This window comes from Melanotaenia boesemani, chromosome 2 (genome assembly GCF_017639745.1).
Source record: "Melanotaenia boesemani isolate fMelBoe1 chromosome 2, fMelBoe1.pri, whole genome shotgun sequence".
NCBI classification, from domain to species: Eukaryota; Metazoa; Chordata; class Actinopteri; order Atheriniformes; family Melanotaeniidae; genus Melanotaenia; species Melanotaenia boesemani.
Genome location: NC_055683.1, coordinates 12,455,643 through 12,476,182, shown reverse-complemented (window position 1 = coordinate 12,476,182; position 20,540 = coordinate 12,455,643). Strand labels below are relative to the sequence as shown.

The 20,540-nt window shown below is 39.6% G+C and overlaps 1 protein-coding gene across 2 annotated transcripts; it reads right to left on the bottom strand.

The window, feature by feature from the left end:
* Positions 1 to 135: 135 nt before the first annotated feature.
* LOC121630820 (transmembrane protein 184B-like) lies at positions 136 to 20,539 on the bottom strand. 2 transcript variants are annotated; one of them, XM_041971329.1, is made up of 12 exons: positions 20,120 to 20,539; positions 18,046 to 18,276; positions 15,932 to 16,097; positions 11,971 to 12,201; positions 9,857 to 10,022; positions 5,668 to 5,758; positions 5,470 to 5,545; positions 5,211 to 5,302; positions 4,836 to 5,005; positions 3,723 to 3,917; positions 3,437 to 3,463; positions 136 to 2,409 (listed from the first exon to the last, which is right to left on the bottom strand). In XM_041971329.1, the coding sequence occupies exons 3-12, from the start codon at positions 16,016 to 16,018 to the stop codon at positions 2,180 to 2,182; spliced, it is 1,365 nt and encodes a 454-aa protein (XP_041827263.1). In that variant the 5' UTR covers positions 16,019 to 16,097; positions 18,046 to 18,276; positions 20,120 to 20,539; the 3' UTR covers positions 136 to 2,179. The 2 variants fall into 2 exon arrangements, with proteins under 2 accessions (XP_041827263.1, XP_041827268.1); XM_041971334.1 differs by lacking the exon at positions 3,437 to 3,463.
* Between the last annotated feature and the right edge of the window lies 1 nt (position 20,540).

Below are 20,540 nucleotides of genomic sequence, written 5' to 3'. Positions count from 1 at the left end.
AATACTTGTGCTTTCATCCACAGACTGCATTTCTTAAATGAATTTATAGCAAAATTTAAAATTGCTGCACGATGTCCAATTTTACAAACTGACAAAACATTTTTTCCCCAAATCGTAATTTATTTTCTTTGCAACATCAACTGAAATGATTCAGAATCCAAACATATTACCAATATACATAAAAAGTATACAAAAAGAAAAGAAAAAGGGGCACATATAAAATTAAAATAATCAAGAGTATTAAAAACAAAGCACTATACCAAGAAATGCCATTACAGTCCTCACTTTAAATATTTCACAGTGCTTTGACTATTTACACCACTCTTCATGTGACTGACTTTACACATGATATCACAACCGATATTTAAATCAAAATGCCTCAGCCAGATATGCTGTAGGCAGGGGCCTCAATTTAGAGTTATGAGTTTTGATTTTTCACTAACACTAACTGAATATACAGTAATAAAACAAAATGCACTTGACCCTGAATTGAACTTAAGTTTAACAGAAAAACACACAAAGGGTGCATTTGTTATTCAAGCATGAGATGGCTGGAAGGGAGATTTTGTTTAGCAATCACCGCATCAAACTAAATTTTCTGCCTACCAAATACTATTGTCTTATGGACATGGTAGACACAAATTTGTTCATTTTTCTGTTTATTCTACATTCATTTCTTACAGAAAATGTAAAATCATGTCATGTTTTTACATACAGTTACTAACTGGAGGCAGTCTGTAAAATCTGTCTGGAAATGCACATTCAGAGGCAGCGATGAGCTTAATGTTACCTGTCAGCATACTGCTTTACTCCATCATTAAATAATTTACTTTGAATTACAACCATAAGCCAGTTATATACTGGCCACAAGAAAAAGGCATAAGAAACATGAATTCATATGAAGAATTAAATTAAACAGTTATATCAACTTCTGAAGAAAGGGGATAAAAACTAGCAGCCTCTGCTATTCTTCAGCAAACCACTGCTTTTGCACATCCCTGTACACATTTTGCAACTTTACCATGCCCATATATTCAAGTACAGAGTCTAATTCTTCGTGTGCATAAATAATATATATTTAGAAAATAAATCCAATCTGATTTAAAGCCTTGTCTGCACAAACACATCTTTGCACAGCCTTTTCTGTCTGTAATGATTAACGTCCTCCCCTTTTACTGCTACAGCATTAATGTCATTACAAGCAGTACCAGCAGAGGCAGGCCTGAACTACGCTGCACCAAAGACAATTAATTATCAGATTACAGTGCACAGCATATCACAGCTGGGTCAGCTACGCAGGAAGCGTCGCCTCTTCAGTAATCTGTAATCTGCGTGGGCGCGATCCTTCTGCTAGACTCTCCGCCCACGCAAAAAAAAAAAAGGACTCTTGTACAGCTGTTCTCTCAGTGCTCCACAAACAATACTCTACATGACACTTTTGAGTCACTTCATCAAGCAAAACCCACAATATTGAGAAAATACACAATATATTTATAACATTTCTAGATTAATATTCCAACAAACTAATTTTAAATGAGTTCCAGGTAATACAACCTTAAATATAAAATAATTATTTGTATCAGAATGAAATCCAGCAGTTTAAAGATTCATCACCTTTGCTTGACTATAAAGCAATTCTAAACTTGAAGGCAGAGTAAAGCACTAGGTTCTGCTTTATTTTTGGCAATGTTTGAAGCCATTTACTTTAGATGAAAATCAAACTCGTTTTTTTTTTCTGGTATTTATGTGACAACTTTTTTGTCGTATCTTATAAAGTGCACTACTTAGAGCTGCTATTGGCAGGCATGGTCATTTGTACTGACCCATTTTCAGCTAGTGGATCAAGATATAATATTTCTGTCTGTAACAGCCTAGAACCACAACTGCACATAGAACAGCATGGTGTTCATAACCTCACTGCTTGTTAACTTTATTTCTAAAATCTCTTTCTATCCATTCTTTTCTTGCTGCAGCACTCTTTTCCCTTAAACTCATAAAAACATCTTACTTCTGTTGTTGCGTGTGACATCCCACCCATTTCATAAATCTGACAGATCTGAGCTTCCATTGCTATCTAAAATGAAAACTGAAACAAAATTATCTGATTCATCTCACATGGCTTCATAATAATTTAGTAAGGGCAACAGGACTTGTGTGAACCCCAGAGTGGGTTTCAGTCTCAGAACTCGTCGTCAGAGCTCAGCAGGAGGGTCTTTTCGTTGTCTCCACGGGTGCTGAGGTTACTGTGGCTGCGGGACAGGGCCGGCCCCCCGCTTCGCTCCAGTGTGGACTGCTGGGTGTACTGCTGATAAGCTGGGGAGAAGTTATGGATGGCATCTTGAACCATGTCCCCTGGATTCATGGTCTCCTTCAAGCTGCTGGAGATACTCTTCATTGGGGCGCAGCGACCTGGAAGTGGGACGTAAAGGTTTAGATATTAATTAAGAGACAATGAGAGCGGGATACGAGGAGGGAAGAATGAAAGTGGTAGGCCAACAAGACAAGTTACTCATATCGGTGATCAGATGAGAGATCAGCTGTTTCTGCCACTAGACAGAAAACAAACTAAATATTCTAGGACAGGAATAAGGCAACCAATTTGTTTAGCTTCTTCTAGACGTATTAGCCAAACAGAGAGAAAATTCTTTGATTACTGATACACTTTCAGGGTTCACATCCCCCTTGGCCTTGTTTGTTTTTGTATTAAACAAACTAGCAGATAAGAGCTATAATGCTGGTGTTGAACGCTGTCATTTATGATCCAGAAACTGAATGACGTTTTGACAAAACCATCATTAACCACACATCTACTCTTAGAAAACAACAAACACTTAACACCAGACAAACACAATCAAGAACAACTTTTCTAACATTATACGGTCAAACTGATATCTAAACCACTAAGCTGTAAAATCAGGTAAAGGTCAGACATTTTCATCATTCCCCGAGACGACACCTGGCTCTAAAAACTGCAGTCGTCTTGATCTCCCAGTGCTACCGTTACACATTTCATCAAGACATCAGAGCAAGTCTGAACCAAGCTGGACATTAACACGGTCTTCATTAGTGGTTATAAATTCTGCTCATGTCTGGCTCACCTTGAACATGTCCGCTATAGCTTTTCTGTTGAACATAAAAATGAGCTGCATCCACTTGTATACCCAGCTTGGGTAGAAACACAGACTGAACAAAACTCAGAACAAAAATAGAAATGCAATATGACCTAAGGCTGGACGGATCTAACAGCAAAATGAATTTAAGGAAGAAAAACAACAGCTTGATGCTTACTGTTTCCAAGGTTAAAATAATAATACAAAGCTTACAGAATGTTCACATGATAAAGAAATGTGCATTCCCAACAAAGTTAAAGGGATGGGTTTCTAACCACGAGCAAACACAGACAGCAGAAAGAAAACACAGCCAACATCAGACCTACCGTATTGTCCATAGATAGGAAACGAGCCTGTGAGCGCCGCACAGTGACGAAGAGGGAAAAAGAGACAAAGAGAGACAAGGAACAAAAGAGAGTCAAGTTGAAAATGAAGGTATAGAAAACACAGTAGAAGAAAGAAGAGTTACTCATAACAGTCATTGTGTTAGAATGGGAATCAAAAACAGGAGGGGACCCATAGAGAGGTTAGAGCTGTTCTGAAAGACTGCTGACATCAGGCTATGCCAGCACAGCTGTGTGACTTCACTTAACTCCCACACACATCACTTACCATACGAGTCCAGCCTTTTGTCCATGTACACCTTATAAGTGAAGGCATGGCGCAAAGCAATGGCGGCAAAGAACATCTCAATGCAGATGATGAAGTTTTGGTAGCCGGCGGCAACCGTTCCTTCACCCACAGAGAAGTTGGCTGAGCTGATCTGAGGAATGGCTCCACATTTCTCCAGAATGGCCAGCAGCATCCCTGTGTCACACAAAGGCAGAACAAGAACAACTACAGTTTCTGCTGCATGCAACTTTATTTATTTCTTTTTCTTTTATTTGTATAGAAGAAAAAAGGGTGAGCATCTGACACACAAAAGCAAAGCTTTAAAGTTTGAAACAGGTATGAAATGAAATACTTATGTAGTCCTAAACCCTTTTACCTACAATTAGTTAAATATTGCAGCATTTCATCATACCATAATACACAATTATAATAATACCCAATCATAATAAATCATACTGCACAACAAACATTTTTTTCAATAAACTTAAATAATTGTTTTATATCTTGTAACCTAATCTTTTTTTATTTTATAATTTGCTAAAATCTACCAGTTGTTGGAGATGTTTTGATGTCTTCACTGTATCTTTCCACAACTGAAGAGCCTCTTGTAGAAATACAGTGAAGTTTAGTGCTTGTTCTCACAGACGTTTTTTACATGTATGTTCCTCTTAGATTGAATTTACTCTCCCTAAATTGGAAAAAAAAAACGTTTGGATGCTGTTTGCTAATTGGTCACTTTTAACTGTAGAACTATAAAATTGACTGGGTCTTGAAATTTCATGACAACATGAAATTTTCACGAAAAATTCATGAAATTTCCATTAGTCACTCAGGGAGACTGGTAGCCTAGTGCTTACAGAGGTGGTCTTGGGTCTGTAGGTTCAAGTTCCAGGTGAGCCAACAGAGGGTGAACCACTGGAAGCCCCTGAGCAAGACCCTTAATCCCCCCCAACTACTGACATATGGCAGCCTCTCTAATCTCCACTAGAGATGAGTAAAATACCAACGAAACAAACAAAACCCTTTGTTTTACTTCTTTGTGTGTAGACTAATGAGGAAAAAAAGGGGTATTCACTCCAAATTAGGATTGAAGTTAAAGTGTGTAAAACTTACCCTGCCAGAAAGAGAGAAAGATGACCGACTTGACCATGAAGAACTTGAGTACAGGGTTGTAAGGGACCAGCAGTTCACGCGTAGCGAAGTAGAAGAGGAAGAGTGCGTAAAGCGACAGGCTGACAGAGATGTTGTAGATAATAGTGACATACAGGTAGCCACTAGCCACGCTGGAGGAGACAGACACAGGAAAAGGATCAAATAACAACACAATATGAGGAAGCAGCATAATTAGCCAATTTAATTTACAACTAGACTTTAACTTTTTGTCAGATACTAAGCGCACACGGTAAAAGACTTCTAGTTTATCAAGATGACGATTTGGACTACGTGTGATTTTCGACATTGTGAGAGTAAGGTGCTGCTAGGACATACTTAAAGTCTCCATCTTTGTATTTGCCAAAGGCCTGAAGAATGACGGTGATCACTGCCATCAGAGGTTTCACCACACAGAACTGGAGGGTTGCCTGAGGAAAAGAGAAAGACATGACCGTTTCTGTAGCTGGATAACCCCAGAAGAGCAGTGAAGCAAGTTTAATTTTATACCCTCTGGAAAGGGATATAGAGATCATTTCAAAAGGTCTGTAGAAGACAGATGATTGTTATTTATGTGCAGAATGGAAGGCCCCCCTACCTGTTTGCAAAACCTGAGGAATCCAATAGAGTAGGTCTTTCCCCACAGACAACAGGTTCCATACATGCAGCTTGACCTAAAGTAAGGTGAATGTTAATGTAGCTGGAAAAGTTAGTGGCTGTCTAGATAAAATAAAGTAACTGAATAAGGTAGCAGAAATAACTGAAATTAAAAAAGATGGCAGCAAACGAGGCTTACTCAATAGGTTTGCCTCTGATCTCGGCCATGATGGCACTCTCTCCTCCCAGATACTCGTAACACAGACTCAGGAAGTTGTAGATGACAAAGGCTGCAGGGGGTGACATAACGAAAGTGGTTGAGGATCACTGGCTCATCTGGAAGAATTATTCTATTATAAACCCAATAAATAACTTGTAGCGTTGAATTTATACAAATGTAATCTGAAACCGCTAGCTACACCAGAGAGGGATGTGCTACGAAGCAGGAAAAGTGTTTTTTTATTGAGGTAATTTCCAGTTCAGCTCTGGATTTTCTGCGTCACAAAGCTGATTCATAACTTCCTGAGGCACATCACCATGGCAACATATCCTGGAAACTGACCCTGAAGGGTAGTTTTCAAAGATACAAGAGTTACACAGAGTTTCACATGTTATAGCAACACTTAGCAATAAATGAATGGATGCTTATGTAGACTGGAACAAAGTCTGCTTACTCTAAATCTCACACCTGTTAACATATAAACATTTAGAACTAAAAAAAAAAATTTTTTTTTCCATTACGCCAATAAACTGTATCACATATTCTCGCAGGTCAGTTTAGTCCTACGAGAGCCACAATCCAGCAGGTTTTCAATGTATCCCTGCTCCAACACGCCTGACTCAAATTAATGAGTCATTGTGCAGAACTTGATTGGCTGTTAGATCCATTTAATTTGATTCAGGTATGTTGAAGCAGGAATACATTGAAAACCTGCTGGATTGTGGCCCTCGTAGGACCGAATTAAGTAGCCCTGCTTTAAGTCCTTTCCATCTACTAGATTTCATGTTAGCTTAATAAATTTAGCCTCAAATTCTGGTTGGTTTCACAATATCATGACAAAGCTTTAAGAAATAAAATCCTGAACATAGCAGTTCATTTAAAACTTAATTGGAATAAATTATTTAGTTACTCGTAGTTGTAATTAGGAACTAAACTAAAACTTGACTCCTCAACATGCTTTGGTTTTTAAAACCATTTTTATGATTACATAAACATATTGGGCACCATCTGCTTTTATCTTTAAACATCCAGGTATATCTTTACATTATGACTAGTTATCCCAAATAACACACACAACAGTTGAATAATTTAATGGTCTTTTTGCTGAACAGTGCTGTTTAAATAAACATAACAGGGCCACACACTGGTGGAAGTGTCTGCTGTTCCTGAGTGAGCAGAATGTTTTTCAGCTGCTGGCCCAGGTGTTAGCAGGCTGATTTAGGAGTAACCCACAGACACCAGCTCCCTGCTGCCCGAGCTCTCGTTTTCACTGTGGAAAGTGGCTGAGCTGACTGAAAACACTTGCCAGAACACAGTCAGCAGCACAGTGCTGGCTTTGTCACAGTTGCATAATCACATTTTTTTTTTCCACTCAAAAATGTATGGATACGCCTTTAAAGTTGAAGCAGTGCATTTCGTGAGTAAAACGATGACAAATACATGTTAAGTCATTAATCTAGATCTTTAACTGTAAAAACAAAGCCTAACACACTATGGTGGCGGGGCTTTTTACAGAAGTATAATAAACAACTGTCGACTTGAACGGTTTAATCGATTGTGTTTAGCAGCAAAGAAAAAAGAAGCCTCTTTAGCGATGAGGTTTTCAGCAGTTGTGCAAGTTTCTCCATCCTACTACATCAGCACTTAGTAATCTCCTCTTTGGTTCACACAGCTTGCCAAGAGTCTGTTCTTTACTAGATTTAACAATCATCTGGCAATCATCCTTATAAATGACTTCCAAATCAAAAATGTTTCCATATTGTCCTGCACGAACAGCATGTTAAATTTAATTGCATCTAAAGATTTGCAATGCTATTTGAGGCATGGGACTATGTTTCCAGTTCGCAATCAGATGAGGGTTTTTTGTTCTGTCATGTGTTAACTTCCAAAAGCTGTTTCACAATATGTTCAATTTTTCTCGTCTTACTTTTAAACAGCTTTCCTCTGCTTTGTCATTACAAGTTTTCAGTCGTTTGCTGAAAAGACCATGCTGTTGGTTTTAAGAGTGAGACAATTTAACCAGCACTGGAGTTCTGATAAAAGCCATTAATTTGATTTAATTAGGGCCTAATAAAGTATCAGAATCAGATGTACTTCATTAATCCCAGACTGGGAAAATTCAGTGTTACAGCAGCATAAATGTCAGACAGAAAAAAAAAAGAAAGGAGTAAAATTAAACTGTAAAATGCAAGATAATTTATACAAAGATAGAAAAGATATAAGATGTAAGAGTAATTAATGCAACTTCATCATTATCAAAGTTAAGCTGTAAGCCGTAAGTTTAACACAAGCATCAAAACATAGTAATCAGATTTGAAACAGCTATTTAGTGTTTAACACTGAACACAAACAATCATTTACAAGAACCCGACTTTACACATTTTGGTTAGATTAGTAAATACTAGAGGTCTCAGGTGTCTCCCTGCCCTATAATTCCAGTCTCTACAACACAAACCACAGATAACACAGCTCAATACAACACACAAACCAAACACTTACTTTGAGTTAATGTCCACCTTTTGATCAAACCACTGATCAACGTATGTGTCAGTAAAGATTTTGAGTTGATTGTTTCGTGTCAAAATGGGAGCAAATGTCCCCAACAAAACCCCAACTGTAATCAAACAGGAAACCAGTTATTTGTTTTTCTTTGTTGGCTTAATCACGTCAACGTGGTGTGTATTTACATTCACCTTTTAATTGCTTGTTAACACAAATAATTAATCAGCCAATCACATGGCAGGAACTCAATGCATTGGTTCATGTAGACAAGGACAGGCATCAGGGGAGGAAAGAGGATTAAAGTAACTTTGAATGTGACACAGTTGTTGGTGCCAGACAAGCTGGTCTGAGTATTTTAGAAACTGCTGATCTACTGGGATTTTCACCCACAACCATCTCTAGGGTTTACAGAGAATGGCTTGGAAAAGTGAAACTATCCAATGAGCAGCAGTTGTCTGGATGAAAACGCCTTGTTGATGTCAGAGGAGAATGGGCACACTGGTTGAAGCTGATAGAAAGGCAACAGTAACTCAGATAACCACTGGTTCCAACCACGGTATGCAGAGTACCATATCCATACACACAAGTTCAACCTGCTACAGCAACAGAAGACACACCACCTGCCACCTCCTGTCAGCTAAGATCAAGAAACTGGGGCTACAATCCACACAGACTCACCAAAACTGGACAACTGAAGATGGAGAAACATTGCCTGGTCTGATGAGTCTCCATTTCAGCTCAACATTCAGATGGTAGGGTCAGAATTAGTTGGAAACAACATAAAAGCATGGATCCATCATGCCTTGTATCAGTGGATTGGGCTATTAGTGGTGTAATGGGATGAGGAACATTTTCTTGGTACACTTTGGGCTCCATAGTACCAACTGAGCATAATTTAAACCCCACAGTCCATCCCTTTATGACCACAGTGTGGCATCTTCTGATGCTACTTCCGGCAGGATAATGCACCATGTCACAAAGCTCAAATCATCTCCAACTGGTGTCTTGAACATGATAACGAGTTCACTGGACTCCACTGGCCTCCAGATCTCAATCCAGCAGAGCAGCTTTGGGATGTTGTGGAACGGGAGATTCTCATCATAGATGCAGCTGACAAATCTGCAGCAACTGAGTGATGCTGTCATGTCAACATGGAGCAAAATCTCTGAGGAATTTTTCCGCCTTGTTAAACTTATGACACCAAGAATTAAGGCAGTTCTGAAGGGAAAGGGGGACCAACCCAGTACTAGCAAGGACCTAATAAGGTGAGTGTACATAGAATATTCCTTTAAAATAAAATAAACACAAGTAATGATGTAATAATAACCGTAAAAAGGACAAGTTATGATTTATATGCTCAAAAGTGAGATGCAATCTAAAAAATGTACTCATTTTCACACAGTTGCTAGGAAACTGCTTCCCCTCCCCTACAATCCCAGCAGGCCATGGAGACGTGAGAACAAAGATGGCAACCTTTGTAAATGAAGACGCTACAAAGGCCATCTGCCAGTGGGGCTTCACAACTCATAAATTCTCACTCCCTTGTTTCCAATGTGAGTCAAAACATTCACTGCAACACAAAACACTCAGTCTGATCATTGTATTGAAGGCCGATCTGTAGCGTGTCTGTTTGACCTCATTGCAATGTGTGACTTTGTTTGCTTACCTTCATAGCAGTCTCGAACCGTGTCGAAGTACACGTAATACTCCTCATTGGTAAAGAATAGAAGGCTGAGCCAGGAGTCGAAGGCATAGATGGGGACTATGAAGAGGATCCTGACTATGTGCCGCTGCTCATTTGGAGAGCTGTAGTAACGTAGGTGCATGTAGATCTAAAAAGAAGGAAAAAAGAGAGAGGAGATAAAAATGTCATAAAGTGATAAATTCAGATATTTAAACTTATTTAAGAATTATTCCAAGTCCATATTTGCAGCTAAAAGTTCACATCACATGATGTAAATGAACACACACAGGCAATCAAGGTCCCTGTGTTAACAGTAAGTCAATGGTTTTGGATGTCTTTATGTCAACAGTGAAGAAAGAGTGTGTAAGTATCTTGAAAATGGATGGACTTTTGACGTAAAACTGTATGTGTGTGTGGAAATAAGACCAAAACCCAAAGAAAAAGCAAACTTTACAAATAAATATCCATTTTTCTGTGTTAAAAGGCTCGAACGCAGGGTGTTCTTGAGGAGTATAAACACTTTTGGGGGATCAGCTGTGCAAAAACAGCCAATTTGGCCTTGGAATTGTGTGAAAACAGCTTAGAATATATTTGATAGACTAGCAGGCTGGAACTAAACACTGTTGTGAAACTTAAATCTGTGCAGACAGTATACACCTCTCAAAGTCAGGTAATAGTGTCAGCCTGCAGGGTGTGTGTTGTGTGTGTGCACCAACATGTGGGGGTTGTTTTAGGAAATTGATACCAGGCTTTTATCACTCCTATTCACAGCAGCAGACGATAGGAAGAGCGGGGCGGACCTTTTGTCACCGGTAACTCTGTCTGCTTTTCCACTTACACAATGCTCACACCTATCACCTTTCCTGGCTTGTAAACAGACACACACCTTGGGTAACATGACAAACACTGGGTGACAACACAGCAAGTGAAGCAGTATCCTCATAAGTGTTGTTGCTAGGTGACCCCTCAGCTTCAAATACGTGCGCATGCATGCAAACATACAGGCCTCCTGCTTATTGATGATGAGGTAGGTGAACTAGGAGCTCCTGTTGCCTCAGTGACAGCAAACTATTCTCTAACCCTGAATGTGAAGAGCATCGGTACACAGTGGAGGACAAATAATCAACAAACAAGGTATTATAGCTCGCTCTGACACAGAGGTTATTAAACACTGGACTACAATACCCCAAAAACCAAACAAAATAGTGCAAACAGAACAAAAGTGACCAGTTCCACTAACTGTAAAGATTTATTTTATATACCTTGAAATCATAAAACATCTCAGTAACAGTTGCAGACAAGCAGCTAAAGCTGGACTTCTCCTTTAATTCACTCACTCCAGGTAAGCTTTAAGGCCTAATCAGCTTCAGCTGACCCAAACTAGAATGTTGAACCTTATCTTAACATCTTAACATCCTGAATTCAAATCCTGCTAAAACATTAATGTGTTTGTGTATGTTGTTCCCTGACATCCATCTCCACAGGTTTCCAGCAGTCTGTCACCTGTTGGCAAAAAAGATTTTATTTTCCTACCATTTGATTATTGCAGCTTTTGTTAGGAAAACAATCTAAGCAGATCTGAATTGAGAAGTCCAACTTATGTTGTGGCAAATCTCCCTAAAAGAACAATCCAGTACAGCCAATCCCGCTTTTGTTATTCACAAGAATAGAGTTCACTTTCAACCATTGTCGTCCCATATCCACATGCTTTAATGAATGGGCTTTAAATAATAAGGCTAGACAAAAAAATAAAAGTAGGAGAGCTCTCCACATAGGGTGCAAGACTTTAAAAGCATAAAACATTCATGTATTTGATGAACATGCATATAACACACTCCTGATGCACTCTGTTAGCCTTTTTTTCTCTTTTGTCAGAAAAAGAGAGCAAACAGTGGTTAGACTGCAAGATATACAGTTTGTAAAACACAGGCTTACGTCTCTGTCCAAATACTGTGGCCTCACACTAACACTTTACATTAGGCTACATACAGCATGTAGAGTTTTTAAACAAGCTGAATGAATGAATGAATGAAATCTCTTATCAATTCTTGCCTGCTAACAATAGCATCTTGAAATTCCAAACTTTCATCTCTTACCTGGTGACATGTGATCAGTAGTGCTGTCCAGACAAAAAACCCTGATATAGCCTGGGCAGTGGAGGTCATGAGGAAAAATGGCTCTTCTGGTGTGACCAGAGGGGTTTCGGGGGCCCAAGAGGAATTGGTTTGTGGGGCCAAAGTGGCTGGAGAACCTGGAGGGAGGCCATTGGGAGAATCGTTCCCCAACCTCTCTGACAGGCGTTTTTCTCGCCACCAAAGCTGACTCATCTGTATGAAGAAAGGGGACTTCATCAGTAAACATGCTTGATGCGATTCAAAAGAATTCATCCTAGGCAGTCTTATTTAGCAGCAAGGAGTAATCATTTAACAACAATCAGTTGCAGAAGCTCATGCTCCAGGTTATAAAGCCTGAATAAAACATGGCAATGCATAAACGGAGCTCAACAGACCTGCACAAGACTGTGCTGTGACCTAAATCTGCTGCTGATGTTAGAGTGGAAAAAAAACAAGAAAAAAAAAAAAAGTAGGACAGTGCACAGATCTAAAATGCAAGAGACCACGCAAATGTGACGTTGGATCAAGAGTGAAAAGATGTGGCATAAGGCAGGTGGGTGAGGAGAAGCTTGTAAAGAACCACAAGCACCGGGAGGTCGCATGAAGATATGAGCTGAGATCTGCAGATTTATTTTCTCCCCTTTTGTTTTTTCCCCAAAGCAGGAAGAAGCGTAGACGTGGTATTAACACACTTCCTCAGAGGCAAAACAAGTTCAACACCATGAAGCCTCACATAAACCCTGCAAAGCATTACTGATGATTACTGAGGTAGAGAATAAACTAGAATGTAAATAATAATAAAAAAAATCATACCAGAATATAGATAAATGGTTGAGGATCACTGGCTCATCTGGAAGAATTATTCTATTAGTCTTTTTGCTGAACAGTGCTGTTTAAATAAACATAACAGGGCCACACACTGGTGGAAGTGTCTGCTGTTCCTGAGTGAGCAGAATGTTTTTCAGCTGCTGGCCCAGGTGTTAGCAGGCTGATTTAGGAGTAACCCACAGACACCAGCTCCCTGCTGCCCGAGCTCTCGTTTTCACTGTGGAAAGTGGCTGAGCTGACTGAAAACACTTGCCAGAACACAGTCAGCAGCACAGTGCTGGCTTTGTCACAGTTGCATAATCACATTTTTTTTTTCCACTCAAAAATGTATGGATACGCCTTTAAAGTTGAAGCAGTGCATTTCGTGAGTAAAACGATGACAAATACATGTTAAGTCATTAATCTAGATCTTTAACTGTAAAAACAAAGCCTAACACACTATGGTGGCGGGGCTTTTTACAGAAGTATAATAAACAACTGTCGACTTGAACGGTTTAATCGATTGTGTTTAGCAGCAAAGAAAAAAGAAGCCTCTTTAGCGATGAGGTTTTCAGCAGTTGTGCAAGTTTCTCCATCCTACTACATCAGCACTTAGTAATCTCCTCTTTGGTTCACACAGCTTGCCAAGAGTCTGTTCTTTACTAGATTTAACAATCATCTGGCAATCATCCTTATAAATGACTTCCAAATCAAAAATGTTTCCATATTGTCCTGCACGAACAGCATGTTAAATTTAATTGCATCTAAAGATTTGCAATGCTATTTGAGGCATGGGACTATGTTTCCAGTTCGCAATCAGATGAGGGTTTTTTGTTCTGTCATGTGTTAACTTCCAAAAGCTGTTTCACAATATGTTCAATTTTTCTCGTCTTACTTTTAAACAGCTTTCCTCTGCTTTGTCATTACAAGTTTTCAGTCGTTTGCTGAAAAGACCATGCTGTTGGTTTTAAGAGTGAGACAATTTAACCAGCACTGGAGTTCTGATAAAAGCCATTAATTTGATTTAATTAGGGCCTAATAAAGTATCAGAATCAGATGTACTTCATTAATCCCAGACTGGGAAAATTCAGTGTTACAGCAGCATAAATGTCAGACAGAAAAAAAAAAGAAAGGAGTAAAATTAAACTGTAAAATGCAAGATAATTTATACAAAGATAGAAAAGATATAAGATGTAAGAGTAATTAATGCAACTTCATCATTATCAAAGTTAAGCTGTAAGCCGTAAGTTTAACACAAGCATCAAAACATAGTAATCAGATTTGAAACAGCTATTTAGTGTTTAACACTGAACACAAACAATCATTTACAAGAACCCGACTTTACACATTTTGGTTAGATTAGTAAATACTAGAGGTCTCAGGTGTCTCCCTGCCCTATAATTCCAGTCTCTACAACACAAACCACAGATAACACAGCTCAATACAACACACAAACCAAACACTTACTTTGAGTTAATGTCCACCTTTTGATCAAACCACTGATCAACGTATGTGTCAGTAAAGATTTTGAGTTGATTGTTTCGTGTCAAAATGGGAGCAAATGTCCCCAACAAAACCCCAACTGTAATCAAACAGGAAACCAGTTATTTGTTTTTCTTTGTTGGCTTAATCACGTCAACGTGGTGTGTATTTACATTCACCTTTTAATTGCTTGTTAACACAAATAATTAATCAGCCAATCACATGGCAGGAACTCAATGCATTGGTTCATGTAGACAAGGACAGGCATCAGGGGAGGAAAGAGGATTAAAGTAACTTTGAATGTGACACAGTTGTTGGTGCCAGACAAGCTGGTCTGAGTATTTTAGAAACTGCTGATCTACTGGGATTTTCACCCACAACCATCTCTAGGGTTTACAGAGAATGGCTTGGAAAAGTGAAACTATCCAATGAGCAGCAGTTGTCTGGATGAAAACGCCTTGTTGATGTCAGAGGAGAATGGGCACACTGGTTGAAGCTGATAGAAAGGCAACAGTAACTCAGATAACCACTGGTTCCAACCACGGTATGCAGAGTACCATATCCATACACACAAGTTCAACCTGCTACAGCAACAGAAGACACACCACCTGCCACCTCCTGTCAGCTAAGATCAAGAAACTGGGGCTACAATCCACACAGACTCACCAAAACTGGACAACTGAAGATGGAGAAACATTGCCTGGTCTGATGAGTCTCCATTTCAGCTCAACATTCAGATGGTAGGGTCAGAATTAGTTGGAAACAACATAAAAGCATGGATCCATCATGCCTTGTATCAGTGGATTGGGCTATTAGTGGTGTAATGGGATGAGGAACATTTTCTTGGTACACTTTGGGCTCCATAGTACCAACTGAGCATAATTTAAACCCCACAGTCCATCCCTTTATGACCACAGTGTGGCATCTTCTGATGCTACTTCCGGCAGGATAATGCACCATGTCACAAAGCTCAAATCATCTCCAACTGGTGTCTTGAACATGATAACGAGTTCACTGGACTCCACTGGCCTCCAGATCTCAATCCAGCAGAGCAGCTTTGGGATGTTGTGGAACGGGAGATTCTCATCATAGATGCAGCTGACAAATCTGCAGCAACTGAGTGATGCTGTCATGTCAACATGGAGCAAAATCTCTGAGGAATTTTTCCGCCTTGTTAAACTTATGACACCAAGAATTAAGGCAGTTCTGAAGGGAAAGGGGGACCAACCCAGTACTAGCAAGGACCTAATAAGGTGAGTGTACATAGAATATTCCTTTAAAATAAAATAAACACAAGTAATGATGTAATAATAACCGTAAAAAGGACAAGTTATGATTTATATGCTCAAAAGTGAGATGCAATCTAAAAAATGTACTCATTTTCACACAGTTGCTAGGAAACTGCTTCCCCTCCCCTACAATCCCAGCAGGCCATGGAGACGTGAGAACAAAGATGGCAACCTTTGTAAATGAAGACGCTACAAAGGCCATCTGCCAGTGGGGCTTCACAACTCATAAATTCTCACTCCCTTGTTTCCAATGTGAGTCAAAACATTCACTGCAACACAAAACACTCAGTCTGATCATTGTATTGAAGGCCGATCTGTAGCGTGTCTGTTTGACCTCATTGCAATGTGTGACTTTGTTTGCTTACCTTCATAGCAGTCTCGAACCGTGTCGAAGTACACGTAATACTCCTCATTGGTAAAGAATAGAAGGCTGAGCCAGGAGTCGAAGGCATAGATGGGGACTATGAAGAGGATCCTGACTATGTGCCGCTGCTCATTTGGAGAGCTGTAGTAACGTAGGTGCATGTAGATCTAAAAAGAAGGAAAAAAGAGAGAGGAGATAAAAATGTCATAAAGTGATAAATTCAGATATTTAAACTTATTTAAGAATTATTCCAAGTCCATATTTGCAGCTAAAAGTTCACATCACATGATGTAAATGAACACACACAGGCAATCAAGGTCCCTGTGTTAACAGTAAGTCAATGGTTTTGGATGTCTTTATGTCAACAGTGAAGAAAGAGTGTGTAAGTATCTTGAAAATGGATGGACTTTTGACGTAAAACTGTATGTGTGTGTGGAAATAAGACCAAAACCCAAAGAAAAAGCAAACTTTACAAATAAATATCCATTTTTCTGTGTTAAAAGGCTCGAACGCAGGGTGTTCTTGAGGAGTATAAACACTTTTGGGGGATCAGCTGTGCAAAAACAGCCAATTTGGCCTTGGAATTGTGTGAAAACAGCTTAGAATATATTTGATAGACTAGCAGGCTGGAACTAAACACTGTTGTGAAACTTAAATCTGTGCAGACAGTATACACCTCTCAAAGTCAGGTAATAGTGTCAGCCTGCAGGGTGTGTGTTGTGTGTGTGCACCAACATGTGGGGGTTGTTTTAGGAAATTGATACCAGGCTTTTATCACTCCTATTCACAGCAGCAGACGATAGGAAGAGCGGGGCGGACCTTTTGTCACCGGTAACTCTGTCTGCTTTTCCACTTACACAATGCTCACACCTATCACCTTTCCTGGCTTGTAAACAGACACACACCTTGGGTAACATGACAAACACTGGGTGACAACACAGCAAGTGAAGCAGTATCCTCATAAGTGTTGTTGCTAGGTGACCCCTCAGCTTCAAATACGTGCGCATGCATGCAAACATACAGGCCTCCTGCTTATTGATGATGAGGTAGGTGAACTAGGAGCTCCTGTTGCCTCAGTGACAGCAAACTATTCTCTAACCCTGAATGTGAAGAGCATCGGTACACAGTGGAGGACAAATAATCAACAAACAAGGTATTATAGCTCGCTCTGACACAGAGGTTATTAAACACTGGACTACAATACCCCAAAAACCAAACAAAATAGTGCAAACAGAACAAAAGTGACCAGTTCCACTAACTGTAAAGATTTATTTTATATACCTTGAAATCATAAAACATCTCAGTAACAGTTGCAGACAAGCAGCTAAAGCTGGACTTCTCCTTTAATTCACTCACTCCAGGTAAGCTTTAAGGCCTAATCAGCTTCAGCTGACCCAAACTAGAATGTTGAACCTTATCTTAACATCTTAACATCCTGAATTCAAATCCTGCTAAAACATTAATGTGTTTGTGTATGTTGTTCCCTGACATCCATCTCCACAGGTTTCCAGCAGTCTGTCACCTGTTGGCAAAAAAGATTTTATTTTCCTACCATTTGATTATTGCAGCTTTTGTTAGGAAAACAATCTAAGCAGATCTGAATTGAGAAGTCCAACTTATGTTGTGGCAAATCTCCCTAAAAGAACAATCCAGTACAGCCAATCCCGCTTTTGTTATTCACAAGAATAGAGTTCACTTTCAACCATTGTCGTCCCATATCCACATGCTTTAATGAATGGGCTTTAAATAATAAGGCTAGACAAAAAAATAAAAGTAGGAGAGCTCTCCACATAGGGTGCAAGACTTTAAAAGCATAAAACATTCATGTATTTGATGAACATGCATATAACACACTCCTGATGCACTCTGTTAGCCTTTTTTTCTCTTTTGTCAGAAAAAGAGAGCAAACAGTGGTTAGACTGCAAGATATACAGTTTGTAAAACACAGGCTTACGTCTCTGTCCAAATACTGTGGCCTCACACTAACACTTTACATTAGGCTACATACAGCATGTAGAGTTTTTAAACAAGCTGAATGAATGAATGAATGAAATCTCTTATCAATTCTTGCCTGCTAACAATAGCATCTTGAAATTCCAAACTTTCATCTCTTACCTGGTGACATGTGATCAGTAGTGCTGTCCAGACAAAAAACCCTGATATAGCCTGGGCAGTGGAGGTCATGAGGAAAAATGGCTCTTCTGGTGTGACCAGAGGGGTTTCGGGGGCCCAAGAGGAATTGGTTTGTGGGGCCAAAGTGGCTGGAGAACCTGGAGGGAGGCCATTGGGAGAATCGTTCCCCAACCTCTCTGACAGGCGTTTTTCTCGCCACCAAAGCTGACTCATCTGTATGAAGAAAGGGGACTTCATCAGTAAACATGCTTGATGCGATTCAAAAGAATTCATCCTAGGCAGTCTTATTTAGCAGCAAGGAGTAATCATTTAACAACAATCAGTTGCAGAAGCTCATGCTCCAGGTTATAAAGCCTGAATAAAACATGGCAATGCATAAACGGAGCTCAACAGACCTGCACAAGACTGTGCTGTGACCTAAATCTGCTGCTGATGTTAGAGTGGAAAAAAAACAAGAAAAAAAAAAAAAGTAGGACAGTGCACAGATCTAAAATGCAAGAGACCACGCAAATGTGACGTTGGATCAAGAGTGAAAAGATGTGGCATAAGGCAGGTGGGTGAGGAGAAGCTTGTAAAGAACCACAAGCACCGGGAGGTCGCATGAAGATATGAGCTGAGATCTGCAGATTTATTTTCTCCCCTTTTGTTTTTTCCCCAAAGCAGGAAGAAGCGTAGACGTGGTATTAACACACTTCCTCAGAGGCAAAACAAGTTCAACACCATGAAGCCTCACATAAACCCTGCAAAGCATTACTGATGATTACTGAGGTAGAGAATAAACTAGAATGTAAATAATAATAAAAAAAATCATACCAGAATATAGATAAATGTGTAAATTAAGATTTTGTTTAATTCCACAAACTGGATGCAAACTGGTCTTAAAATACAATAAACGTGTGCATCGCAGCTCGACAGGTCAAACTAAAGATCAAAATGGCACAAGGATCCAGACAGGCGCTCAACATGCCACCATCCTCATCAAACAGGATATCTTGGTCCTTTAATCTTGACAATAACGTCAAGAGTCTTGGTTTGGATGCCAGGAAGGCGATCATTTAATTGTTCAAAGAAAAACTAATTTCCACTATGATTCCTAAACCCCACCCTGTGCACCAGCTAAATATAGGCTGGTGCACAGGGTGGTCATGGATGACTCATGCTACTTACCAACGCTTCAATCAGCTAGTGACAATGCAGATCAGTACACACACACACACACACACACACATCTGAATAGGGTTCAGCAAAGAAAGAGCTAAGACAAATCCTATATACACCAAAAAACCAGTGAGGATATTTTGAGGTTTTTTTCCTGCTCAGCTAAGGCTGATTTAGAAACCCAGTCATGCCTTTAAAAAATCTAGAATATTTATCATCTTATTTTCTGTGTAAAAACAGATAAAAGTATGGGAACTTCTTATTTCCTAAGACTGAGGGGTAATCTAACCACTTCTTGTATCATCTTTTTTTCAATACAGCCAGATATGAAAGCATGATTTGTTTAATGAGTGAAAACCAGTCAAAACATGCCAGTGGAAATCATCAGGAGGAAGTGCACACAATAACAATTTGAGGGGTTTTCTGTAGGCCACTGGAAAAGTCACAGAGGCATCGTATTAATCTCGTTGATTAAATCCGTGGGTGGCTTTCTAAACATTTGTTGTACTTTGACCTTAATTGAACCAGTAGTTTTTAGGATGAGCAATAAATCTTCAGACTAGGCTGCCCAAAACTAACGCATCAGATCGCTGTGGCTATGTTGAGATAAAAGAAGAAAACCCAAATCATTTTAACAAAGCTAAACTCTCCTGCAATACATTTCACCAAGAAGAACAAAGCAGGTTTCGCCCCCGTTTTAAACTTACAGAGGCCAACACGTCACAGTACATCTGTCTAAAAATATTAAATAATAATAATAAGAAAAGGTCAAATCCAAGAAAAAATTAAGCAATTGTACTATGTATCCAAACACCGCTTAGATTAAGTGGTGAAACACACAAAACGGACAAACTAGTAGCAGCGGGTGCTGCTGGTGTGTATTCTGCGCTGTGCTTACCTCTGCAGTTGTTTGCCCTGCGCTGGTTCCAATCCAAGCGTGTATTTAGCTCATTATCTTTAAGCTGAATGCAAATCTACAAAAAGTTACTAGGTAAAAAGCAACCATTCAATCGATAATCCGCCACGTTTACAATCACTGCATAACAGTCTGGACCCCGGAAACCTCCCCCTGTATAAAAGCTGGGAAGTGTCGACAGCTGAGCCAAACCTCAACTGTTAGGAGCGCAGCCAACGTTAGCCTGTGTTAGCAAACTTTCCTCGTCCAGTGGTTGTTTTCATTGTCCCTATAAGAGGTAACAAAACAGGCTCCTTTGTGTGGCTTTACGCTTAATTACAGCGTTTTCTGGACATTTTCATTCTAACGATGAAACACGTAGCGTTGCGTCCCCCACATCAGCCGCGCTGTGTCAACCGCAGCC

What these genes read in the sequence shown, in the direction of transcription:
- LOC121630820 (XM_041971329.1), bottom strand. Translation starts at nt 16,018, where the DNA reads ATGCCTTCGACTCCTGGCTCAGCCTTCTATTCTTTACCAATGAGGAGT. An exon ending in TACTGATCACATGTCACCAG is followed by an intron (nt 10,023 to 11,970) that starts GTAAGAGATGAA and finishes CCTTCTTTTTAG; the next exon opens with ATCTACATGCACCTACGTTA. An exon ending in ATCAGAGGCAAACCTATTGA is followed by an intron (nt 5,546 to 5,667) that starts GTAAGCCTCGTT and finishes ACCTTACTTTAG; the next exon opens with GTCAAGCTGCATGTATGGAA.